The sequence below is a fragment of the Akanthomyces muscarius genome, chromosome 5 (assembly GCF_028009165.1).
Source record: "Akanthomyces muscarius strain Ve6 chromosome 5, whole genome shotgun sequence".
NCBI lineage: Eukaryota > Fungi > Ascomycota > Sordariomycetes > Hypocreales > Cordycipitaceae > Akanthomyces > Akanthomyces muscarius.
In genome coordinates this window covers 1,656,082-1,668,291 of record NC_079245.1, presented here as the reverse complement: position 1 = coordinate 1,668,291, position 12,210 = coordinate 1,656,082, and the positions used below count along the sequence as shown (strand labels likewise).

The window sequence follows — 12,210 nt, the reverse complement described above, 5'->3', positions numbered from 1 at the left end:
GCTTTATGCAATGCCGTAATGACATTACAACGCGATCAAGTACTGGTACTGTGGCAAGGCCTTGGTGTCCATCGGCTCGAACCTGTCAGAGAAATAAAGTTGACCCCACGCGTCGACGCCGGTGCCAAGGAGTTGTTTCAAAAAGGTCAAGCGAGTCCGTTTTACGGAGCAGAGGCTGGCAGATCTACACGGCCTTTCTGTTCCCCCATCTACCCCGTTTGTGGATGCCATTCGGCGGTATCAGAAAAGGCCCAGCATGCCTGTCACTTGCCCACCCAGCGAACTGGACCTTTTGTCCAGGGGCGCACCACTCGGCGAATTGGAGCCTTGGTCGTGCGCCTCGTGGTAACCATGCAGGCCCGTCTTCGGTGCTTGGCCCCCAAATCGCAAGTTGTACGCGGCTTATTACTCGACAAAAATGGGCAGCCCGGGCCGCAAATTCAAGCTTTGTATGACATGGTGACTGTGACTTGGCATTGCAGAAGCGGCTGGCAGCCTGCCACTGGGCTGAGACATGAGCAGAAGGCGCGACGCAGATTCTGCGGGCGAGACAAGAGTTTTACGTTTTCACCGTCTTTCCCCGTCGCTGCTCTGCGTCTTTACAAAAGTCGTCCTTTGTTGTTCTGGCCATAGGTCAGTCAACAATGCCCTTGACATTGCCAATCTCGCAGTCAGCTTGGACAACAGGACTTCAATGTGCGCTTAGATGGAAATGAGACAGGGGTATCGTACGGGCCGGTAGCTTCTTGGGCTGTGGCTGCACCCATGTCTCTTGCAGTATGTGCCATGTAAGAGCGGGTGTGGCCATCTGTAGTCTGCCGGCTTCCATTGAGGTTTGCTTTGGTGTGCCTCGGGCGTCTTGCGCGATAGTTTTATTCCGCAGTCATCTCCGGTAGCGTCTACCGACGGGCTGGCGTCTTCAGTCTTGTTCGACGTTGTCATTTGATCTCGCTTGGGATGCAACCTTGTGGGAGAACGTCCAGTTACGGGTGAAGCCCTAACACGGTTCATTGCGAGACTAGTCTGGCTTGTCGTGACGGAGGGGGCGTGCAGTTCTCATGCAGCCAGTGATCCCTACCTTGACTGCCATTTCCAGCAGGTCGGAGAGCGACTTCGATGTCGACACATGCAGTCCATTAGCAATAAGAATGTCACCGTCAGCACCTGGTTCCGACGTTTTAGTGTGAACAGGGGACCGGACCGGGGCCCAGAATGTGACAGGACGCCACGGCTTGTGGGCGGGCGTCACAGTGACAGGTGGTTGACACGTTCTTGGCGCGGCTGTAGCATCCGCACGAGGCCGCCACTTACCCGCATCTTACATCTGCGTGGTTAGGGACGGGCAATTAATATCGGCGGTGGCGTTTTCCGTACACTCGGACTCATTCTCCAAGCGAGACCCTTGCCTAGATAACGGTGGCTTGTGACCAGAAGCAGGTGTCTCAGGTAAGTTGTGGCGGTCTTGTTTGCTTGCTGTGTCCGCGGTAGAGAGAAGAAGCCGGGAAAGAGCTGTTGGCAACAATCACAACGACGGCCCCTCTCCTGAGCATGTCTCTTTGTAACTTATGTGGGGGATCCTGTGCTCGTGTAATAGCAGCAAATACTGGTAATATCGTAAAACAGATTCTAACCAGTATGTGAATACGGGATATGGTCCGATGCTGGGACGAATGGCTCCGTCGCAATCTTGGTGCGCGGCACGTCAGATCTGCAGCAAGGTAGGTAGGCATACAAGGCCGGCCGTCCAGAACAAAAAAAGAAGACTAACTTACGATTAATCTCATCCTGGGAGTTGACAGGTCGGATGTGACCCTACTAGTGGGCATTAGCGGTGCAGCGGGAAGGAATTTGGAGGGGGGCAGGCCGGGTGTGTTGGTGAGAGGTGTCTGGGCAAAGAGGAGACAGCGACTCCCTCCTAACTAATGTTCCTAGTGGCAGGCCTGATGACTTCACAATTGACAACCATAATCCGTAATGGTGTGGCTGCCGAACCGGCTGTGCCGCTAAGTTAGCTGCGAAGTACATGGCCACTGCGGCTGAAGCTGACAGCTTCTAGTATTATGCCCAGGGGAAAAGCAAGCATGGGTTGCATGTAAACGATTCCAGCTAACTCAACCCTCTTGCCCCTCAAGCACAGTTGTCAATCGGGCTGCTGCTGCCCAGGTATGGTAACCTCTTCCGATGGGAAGCACCCCTGCTCAAGCGGTTCTAAGGTGTCGCCGTAGTCTCTGGCCACTAACAGGACCACCGTAGGCACTAGGAGAGCGCCCTGATGAGGAGCGGTTGGACGAGTCGGCAGGTCGCCACACCCACTAAACTGATAGCCGCAGCACACTGGTGACTGGTAGTTACAGCAAAGGATGCATTTACTGGCACTCGGCTTTCGTTCTAGCTACCTCCAGAGCGGGGAAAGCCTTCTTGCCGAGGCAATGTTTCCGGCAGACATTGCCCTGGCTCTTGGCCAAAGGCCCCTGCTCTCTTATTATGACAAAATTGAGGCCCCTTGATAATAACTGTTGACTGAATAACATTGCAATCCTGATGTTTTCACGTCGATCTGGACCGCGGTCGGAACTCGTGAATAAGAAACAAGACCACCAAACCCTATTCTTGAAGACTACAGAAATATGCCCGACGGATAAATAGTTTGTTCGCCTCTCGGCTAGGCGAACTGTAGACTAGATTTACTTCCATGGCGAAGAACGCAAATGCTACGTAATTTTACATTTCATCTATCCGCAGCTGAACACACTTCTCTCCATGACTCGCTCTGGTTGCCTCTTCATCGCCACTCGCGTAGCCCATATGTAAACTGACTTTTGCTCTTGGTGGGCTTGTCTCTGCGTCAAGAAATAATTACTTATGGCCTTACGACGGTGGAGGGACACAAGCTGCTGGCTAGTGGACTAATGTAGTGGCTGGCATGTAATCGGGCTTTGCCAAGCTGGTGAACAGAGTGCTACCGGGTTGTGCTCTGACCGGTGTTCGGCCGCTAGGCCTTGGGGCCATCCAGAAACGTTGGGCCGTGCTCTGGTTGGTCGAATGACGGCCCCCATTCCAATTTCCTTCATTGGAGGAAAATCAGACTTGAGATGGCGATGGGTTGGCAGGCGTGGCAGGCTCTATTTCGTTCTCCACCTGCTGCACAAGGCTTGGGAAAGGCAGTCGAAATGCTCAATAGATTGAGCAGCAATTTTCCCCAGGGGAAGGACAGACCGTGTACCTCGCCTTTCCCAAGACGGAGTCGAGAAAAAAAGCGGGAGGCGCAAACCTACGGCCAATTTTCTATTTAATCTCAGCCTTGAGGACTTGGGTACTTGCAGGTATGGGTTCGGCATGCGACCCGACTCCATTGTCGACATGCACTCCCATTCAACTGCCGCAGAAAGATACAGAGATAGCATGAGGCAGTCAAATCTCTATTCCTGCTTTGCCCTGTCATTCTAAAGTAGCATTGCAAAAACTGTTGCGAATCAACGCACGCGTAGAATAAGGGTTGTTTAAACTTTCCATAATAGTGCGGCTACAAGGAAGCAACGTGTAGCAGAACAACAGCCCTTGGTGTGTCCCGTGGGTACAGCATTTCTCTACCGGGAGTATCGGCAACTGGCAAATGAAAGGAAATTGGCTTTCCATTTCTATGACACTACGTCACCTCGTGAAGGGAGGCAAGTCTCCGTCGTCGTAAAGGAGCAGCCATTACAAAGAGAAAAAGATCCGACCGTGTAGGTTTCATCAGCGCGGCATCGAAGCAAAAGGGTCAAAAGCGCTAGGGTTCTAGTACGCTGTCTGGGTCTGCTGCCCTGACGCTGCTCGGGTAACTCGACTGTCGCATCTCCTCGGATTTCAGCCGATGCGATTCCGATCACGACCAACGACGACTGTTCCTGAATCGCGCCCAGCGCCGCTTCGCAGAACTAGCCACCGGATAGTGTGGCGCGCAAACTAGTCGAGACGGTCGGTTCCTATTCCGTACGATTAGGTTAGGTAATGTCAACTGACGCCTTGCGTCAATCGTCCATTGGGGCTTACCCCAATGCTCTCCTTGCAACTGCCGCTGTTCTAACAAGTTGTACGGATTCTTCGTACGGAGTAGCCTCATCTTCTATGCATTCTTCTAGCCGTGGCCTCTCGTTCTTGGCAGTCTCATCTACCCCGTACGACACACGGCACTCATTTGGACTTCGCTGTAGCCTCCACCAGCCACTAAGTCTGACAAGCATGACGAGATTGTAGCTGAACGGACCTGTTAACCAACCTTCGTCCTTCCTATTGCAAAATAGAGCCAAGATCATGTGGTGTGTTCGCGGGTTCTACTTTTTTTATGGTAACATCACAGGCCTGTCTCCTTCCCAAACTATTCCATCGTGACATCGTGGTACCAACTGCATCGCATGCTGTTCGCGCGTTGCTAAATCCTTGCCTAATCAGGCATGTTCGCGTGGCAAGACATGGCTAGAAGTTAATAGTTGGCGGCTTGCAGGCAGTTCTTTGATGTGCCGTAAAAAAATACAGGCTCTGGCTGCCGATGGGCTTGAAGTAAGGGGCGAAACAACATTGTAAATTACGAAAACTGAAAAGAAATCGCCGTGGCGTTTTGATTTCGAGCTCAAGGGCCTTTGCTCTGATAACCCCAGCCACAATATTGTACCAGTGCCGTAAAACAGATATCGGCAGACATGCCTAGTTCCAGGAACCATACACCAACCAGGATCGCCTTGTTCAGCTTTGCTGCTGTCATACTGATTAGGGGTGCACATAAAAAAGGTAACACCCCTGTCCCATCACGTTTGGGTGTGCGCATCCTGCAGCAACTCCCACGCTACATCCACGTTGGAAGGCCCGCCGTCAATCCTGGTCTGCGTCCGATCTGGGAAGCTGCTTAGCATGCACTAGCCAGGCCTGTCACCAGGCGCAGCGGCTCGTGTACGACAGGTGCTCGCCGTCTCATCCGCTGCGGTGGCGGGCGCGCCAACTACCTGGGATCGCCCGCTTACCGGGTTGAGGCTTCATGATCCAGCTGGCGGACAGTCCTGTGGCCGAAAAGCGAGTGATGCCCTGTTCCAGTTCAATCTTTCTCTCCTGCCCTTGAGGTTTCTACTATTAACTAGTTACTCCTGTACGCACTACAGTGCAATTTGGGCCGACGGTCCTAGTGCCCCGACGACGCGAAGCACAGCAAGCTACTCATTTTTAGCGCCTTCGCTCCTCGCCAACTTAAGTTCGGATAGGGCCTTGTGCCTTGAGCCTTCGAACCTTCGGCCAATGCGGCCCTGGCTGGCCCTATTTTCTTCCCCATGTACCGAAACGGAAGCTACTGGCACGCGCTCCCATCTTTGACTAGTCATGAATGTCGTATGCTCGTAATCGTGCGATTTCAGTCTTATCAGTAGAAGATTTCAGCATGGCGATACCCATTCCCATAAAATTGGTTCGCCACTCCCAGCCTGGATAGAATATCACTGGTGGTCATTAGCTGCTCTCTATTGAGCCGTCGCATGGTGTGGCCACATCTGCTGCGAATTACTATTTTCCCCCAGGCTAGCCTAGCCCTTTGTTACGTTTGCAATCTCTTCTGCATTTCTATTATTCAATCTATTCTACTCAGCCTGGGGGTAAATGGCTCGGCGGTGGATACTTTCACTATGGCATCATCTACTAGGGCGCCAGGGCCTCGAAATCCAAGTACTTATTCGTTGGGCAGCTAGAGGGGGGAACGGGGTCGCCATATCTCGCACATCATTAGGCCGGCGAGTTGGGGCATCTGACACCGAACTACTCCGACAGCCTTCACTACCTACTAACGGCATCACTAAAGACTTTGCTTGGTATGAGAGTTTGAGGAAAGCACTCACGTAGTTCTTGCTTGACCTGCTTCTGGAGATGGCCAAGTGTTTAGCTGTTTAACGAGGGTGTATAGTGGGCGAGCAAAGAATTGGTAGTGCTCTGTGAAATCTCGCAGAAGCACACAGGCGGAAAGAGATCAGCTGGCGGCAGCAGGTGCCGGCATCCACGAGCAGGAAAATGCATACGCCATTTCGTTCGATGGTGGGGTCTAATGGAGCTGTCAAAGAAGCACAAGAAGGTCCAGACGGCGAATAGAAGGAACTAAGCGAGGGAGATCGCCCTGCCACATCCAAACTAGCCTCCACCGCCTCCACTGCCGTCCTGCGGCGACGCGGTCACTGCTCTACTGAGTACAGCCCTGGGGCATGCCAGCTGGGACACAGACAAGGTGGTGAGGGGCAGCGGGGAGGAGTTTTCAGGGGTGCCTAGTCCTCTTGCCGGCTTTGATAACTAGGACCAACGAAAGCTTGTAGATTTCTGCTGGGCCATACAAGGACCCGCGTTTCATGTTAGATTTTACACTGTTGGGGTGCGAGAGATGCATTGCGGAGCTGTGGCATTCACACGACGTTCGCGACTGGGGCTGTTATGCATGCATTTAGCTTTTTGTCCTGCTGCCAGGGATAACAAAAACAGAAGGTGATGCTGAAAATGCAAAGAATGGCGAGAAGCTCTATTGACCGTCAGCCAGCAGCCAGCCAACCTTGCCTGTTTCGGCTGTCTATCCATCTCGGTAACATCCTACATCAGCAGAATAGAGCCTGCGGCAAGGCATGAGGATGTGCTGGTGGTATATGCTTGCATGCTAGCTGGAAATAGCGCCAACACTCCGGTAGCGCTATCTACATCTGGAAGCCGAGAGACGAATAGCTACGAAGGGACTAGCAACGACACTAATTCATGACAAGAGATGGCTGCGCGCGCATACGTAGGTGATAGTCTTCTTCCTTCGACAGGCACCAGACAGCATGGTAGACTTGGCTCTGGAATGCGAAATGTCAGACAAGGGTCACAGGGGTGTCGCGGAAGCGGCCTAAATTTGAGTTGACAGCTGGCCGTGTGGCAGTCAATATCGACCCGTGTCACGCATTGCATCTAGCCGGTCTTCGGTCGGAGCGACTTGTTGAGCCAGCTGTTCGGAGAAGCAATTGTCATGCGTGGGTGTGGGTCGAAACTTGTCAAGCATGTACTCAGACAGCCAGCCGGAACTACCCTTTCTCCCCCTCTCGTTATTGCCTGATGCTTCCAGGAGCCGCTAGTACAGTTTTGTTATTCTGTGCATGATGTGCTTGGTAGTTGCCTGTCGCAGGATGACAGCTGATGGTGGGAACCGCGGCGCCCGCTGGCTCCGCCAAGGACAAAAAGTAAGAAGGGCTGCAGCGGAAAGTCGATTGTGCTTGGCTACCCTCCAAGCCTCGTAATTTACTTTCGCGAGTAGGTATCAAGGATTTAGCGCCGTGTGAATTGCTTAGCCAATAGCAGAGGGAGAGAGGGTCAATTTTGCAACGCAGCAAGTACGTACGCTGTGGAACGAGGCAGGTCAGAGGAATAAGGAAGTCGGCAGATGCGGCCGCAAGCCCGATAACGACCCTCCCGACAGATGGCACAAGTCGAACTCAGCTGTATCACATCGCGTGGTACACAGCGTATGATACCCGTACTTGATCGTGCTACATGGCCAGCTACACCACCTCGGGATTGGCTCCAGGGTCGAATTTGACCCCCCATTTCGGTATTGGGTTATACGGGACCCGTGGCAATATCGATGGGAAACCGTTGACCGCTACAAGAAACAGGTGGGTGAAAATCAGCTTGACCCTCGTGCAGTCTGTGGTATATATACAACCCTGTACAACCACCATCAGAGTGTTCCTGGAGTACACGTAGCTTGGCAGTATCGCTTACTGGCTTAATATTCCACGCATACAATGACACGCATGCAATTCCGCGCATACACGGGCGTGTTCCTGGAAAGTCAATCAAGGCGCTGAAAGGCTGACAAGGACCACTGGCCGAGGACTTCGTAGTTGGTCGAAAGCATAATTTAAGCGGAAGCTTCAAGGGCAGTTTCCATCTGGATCCAAGATTGGAGCATTGGGAGAGTGAAAGATTTCAGGCAGCCTGCCGACCAAGCAAGGTGTAAATATACAGTCATTTCGACCTTGCGCAAGGACATTGGCGACTCGATATGAGTGTATTTCCACTCTGTAAGTTGCAATTGATTAGTCTGTCGGTCCCACGCCACTGTGGGCACATGGACTTCAAAAGTCTTGGTACAACCACTGCAGTCCACCGACAGAAGGCCCCATAAGTCGCTCTCACTGGCAGAAAACAGAGAACAAAATGTGTGTAGCATAATGACCTTGAGATCAGGTATCTGTTTATGTATGAATGAGTACATGGCCCCAACAGGGCTGTGGAGGAGGCAGCCGGCGAATAGAGTTTGGGCTCGGCGACATCGACAAAACACATAGTCACCAGCTAAATATTCTAGCGCTTGGACAAGTGGGCTAGCTCTCTAACACCGATTGCCTTTGGGCGCGCTTGACGATATTTCTATTGGCAAAGCCAGCGCGCACTGGCACCCTGGAAAGGACGGGTGTGTTAGCACTGGCAAGCGTTTAGATGACAACTGGGTCGTTGTACTATGGACGCCCGGGCTGTGGTAATTGCCCACCGTGCCCGTGCCACGGGATTTTCTCTTGCTGGATCCACGGTTATTATTAGACGTACGAGAGCGATGCGTATGTGCGCACGAGGTTGCGGAACTGTGTGGCGGCTTTTCGCTCTGCCGAGAGGAAGAGTGCTGAAACGACGCGCTTATACAGATCTGGAAAAGAAGGCGAGACTGAGCATCATACGTTGGTTCTGTGCAGAACATAGATGGGCGTGCGTGCTGCGGTGCGTCATGAGGCACGAGACCTGGTATAGCAATAAGGTGTAGTGGTGCGACTCGCCGTGATTGGTGCCACGCTGTGCTGCGCCAAATTGTATCTGCCAAAGTTCAAGAAAGCGCAAGAAACTTGGATCTTGTCCGCTGCCTAAGGAACTGCACAGCAATCTATTTTACGTTACCCCGTTACCGTTCTGGCGGCTCCTGTCAGGACCAACATGTCGGGTCTCCCGTCATGTCTGAGTTTAGAGTTTCGACGGCGGTCCTCGACTCGGCACCCGCCGGATAGTTGACGAAGAGGTTTGATGTTTTCCCTCTCTCTTCTTCGATGATATTTCATCATCTCGGCAGCATGACTAAATGCCCGGTACAAAGCTCGCTGCTGAGCTCTCGCTGCCCCAATTCACCGTCAGCGATTGACTGTTTCCCAGCAATTGCCTAGTCTGGCCAGGACTCCGTGCGCGCTTTCGGTTGATCTAGCTCCATCTCTGATCGGCCCCCCCTGGCTGCACCTGCGTGCGTGTCTCGTCTCTGCGCACACCCTGCCGTGAGCTGTGGGCGTCGCAGCGCGTGGTGAGCTTCTGCAGTGGCCCTTGAGAGGCCCGCCCCAAGAAGCAAGTAGCGGCACACGCCCGCCCGCGCTGTCGGCGACCCCTGGTCTTGAAGAGCTAGTTGACCTCGTGCCCGATACCAGAGCGCTGTACTCGGTAACTACGTTTAGTTAGCAAGACACGCCCCCCTGGGACAACTGGCACTTGTGTGGCCAACCAGCTGTGTATCCGTCTGGGTCCAGCCGCTCGAGGACGAAGAACGAGGGACGGGGACGGCAGGCGGCGCGGTCGGCCAACAGCGCTGAACTCGCCCCATTCCATTGGCCCGTTAGCACCCCCCGACGGCCCCCGAGGAGCCCCCATCAGAGGCCATACCCACCAGCACAGCCCACTGTAAATTCGCCATTGCAGCACTCTTGCCACTGACCAGGGTCATGCCCACAGCGCTCCCCTTCCCTTGTCGTGCCTTGTCGTGCCCTGTCGTGCCCTGTCCTGCCTTGTCCGTCGCCTGCCGTGCCCTGTACATCCACTGTGACTACGCTGGTACCTGCTCTGCCTGCCCACTTCGCCTTGGATGCCGGCTGCCAGCCGTCCGTTTATTATACAAAAGACCCAGACCAGCCCATCATCGCCATCCATCTCGATATGCCCTTCTCAACGCCCACAGTATATTGAAAGCTCCTCCTTATTATACGCCCTGTCCCCGGCCGCCGGATTTCCCTGGCAGTTGCTAGTCACGCTTAATCACAACGCACATAGCCGCCGTTTGTTCTACTGGAGTGCTCTGCGCTGCGTTTGCTTCCCAACTGCCAACTTCGCCGCCTCCTAAACACGACGGCATTGGGCCTTTGCCTTTGCCGATAGCAGCTTTGTCCATTATTCCAGCTATTTGGCCTCGCATCTGCCTTTTTCGAGTGATTGACTTTACTACACGAACTTTGTTCCTCTTACCCGTCAAAGGGGCATGCAGCAGCTCAGTCACCGCAGCTATCCTCGACCCTCCTCGGCACAACTTGGCCTATACAGTATTGTTTGACTGTTATTTTGGCTTTTCGATTACTGCACTTGCCTGGTCATGGCCCAGAGCCCACCACGGCATCAACCTCAATTTTCACGACCCGACCAATTCCCTAGTACAGGCTCCAAGATGGCAATGATTGCTGTTCCAACTCCTCCCCCCAGCTCTGCCTTTCAAAATGGGCGTTGGGGAGCCCGCTCGTCAGACTATGCCACCCCACGAGCTGACCCCAATCCTGTTGCTCTTCCTTCTATTCGACAGGTAAAAGATCTTGGTTGTCAATGTCTACACAGCACGCGAGACTAACAGAGCTTTGTAGGCAATTCCTGAAATCCACCTAGCCACAAACACGGATCGCCAAGGACGCCCATCACACCCATCTAAACACACTCAAGGCTGGACAGATTCTGCTCCTACCGGCCACTCGGAGTATATCCACTCGCCAACCAGCAAGAGAAGGCGCATCTCTAACGATCTGGAGACCGAATCCCTCCGCTCCCACCAAGTTCCTCGCCTCTACCCCAGCCCCGAGCGCCCAGCTTCGAGCAACATCTCGCCCAGCTTCCAACGGCCGCCTACCGCCGAGGACAGCTGGAGGAGCCAGGCGCCTGCGCACTACAAGTCTTCCATGTCTGCTTCTCCCGAGTTTGCGAACCGTGAGCACCGGCCTTCTCTCCACAGCTTGCCTCTACCGCCTGGGTTGGAACGTGGTCGCGATGGACAGTACGCCGACGACTACGTCGCTCGTCAAAGAATGGAGGAATACCATGCCGGACACTCCAGCAGAAGTCCCGTGTTCAATTCTCGACCTTACGATAATGGTAACAGGTTTCGCCATCCCATGTCTGCAGGCCCGGTACGCTCAGAAGAGCGCTCGCCCTTTGCCCCTTCACGGTATTTTATGCCGCAGCATGACGTTGCTCGATATAATGAGGGAATGATGGGCATTGGGGGAGAAACCAAGCAGCGCAAGCGTCGTGGCAATCTTCCCAAGGAGACTACTGATAAGCTGCGCTCTTGGTTCGTTGCTCATCTGCAGCATCCTTACCCTACTGAGGATGAGAAGCAAGACTTGATGCGTGTAACAGGTCTACAGATGAGTATGTTCGATGATCGTGTGCTTCTTTCTGTGTTCTAACTAACATGGTGTCAGACCAAATCTCCAACTGGTTCATTAATGCTCGCCGACGACAGCTCCCCACAATGATTAACAACGCTCGTGCCGAAAATGACGCTATGCACAATCGTGTTGGTGTCGATCGAGCCTCTATAGGCAGCGCTGATATGGATGTTACCGGTCTTGACTGCGAGAGCACGTACGATGCTAGCCCACGCATGCATAGCGTTGGCGATCTCCAGCGAGACTAAGTCGTTGCAGATGCGCGAAGCGTCAAGTAAACTAGATGCTTGTGGATGGTGCTCCTCATAGGTACTAGAACGTTTGCCATCAATTGGTGAAATTAGTTCTCCTATGCGGATTAATTTCGGCTTCTTCCGAGTTTACTTGCCTCATTTTATTTGAGAACAAGGTTTATTGTTCTGGCGCATTCAGCATTCACATATGCGCCTATTCAGGATATTGCACGGAGTATTTGGCATTGGATATATGACTGTACGGAGAACTAGGATTACGGGAAACGTGGCATTTGAAACAAGCTTAGCAGCCAAGACTAGCTGTCGATATAAGCACATATACCTTTTGAATTTAGACACAGACGGCACTAACCATAACTGAGATGGATACATCACAGCGAAAATAATATCCCGATTTTAAACTATGCCTGTCTTTGCGTTATTGTTCAACCGTCGATGGCCCCAAATGCTCTCAATCCAGCATGTTCGAGGGGCGGGTAAGAAAGACCAAGCCGGTATTTGTCAACTCTTTCTTATGAAAAGAAGAG

General features: G+C 53.0%; 2 protein-coding genes across 2 annotated transcripts; one reads left to right on the top strand and one right to left on the bottom strand.

The window, feature by feature from the left end:
* Window positions 1–7,529: 7,529 nt before the first annotated feature.
* On the bottom strand, window positions 7,530–7,800 carry LMH87_009837 (uncharacterized protein; the record flags this gene model as incomplete). Its single annotated transcript, XM_056196903.1, has 2 exons — window positions 7,530–7,694; window positions 7,753–7,800. 2 exons carry the CDS (start codon window positions 7,798–7,800, stop codon window positions 7,530–7,532), a joined length of 213 nt encoding a protein of 70 aa, XP_056054005.1.
* A 2,566-nt stretch (window positions 7,801–10,366) lies between these two features.
* LMH87_009836 (uncharacterized protein) lies at window positions 10,367–11,677 on the top strand (the record flags this gene model as incomplete). Its single annotated transcript, XM_056196902.1, has 3 exons — window positions 10,367–10,570; window positions 10,629–11,409; window positions 11,463–11,677. The coding sequence occupies 3 exons, from the start codon at window positions 10,367–10,369 to the stop codon at window positions 11,675–11,677; spliced, it is 1,200 nt and encodes a 399-aa protein (XP_056054004.1).
* Window positions 11,678–12,210: the final 533 nt, after the last annotated feature.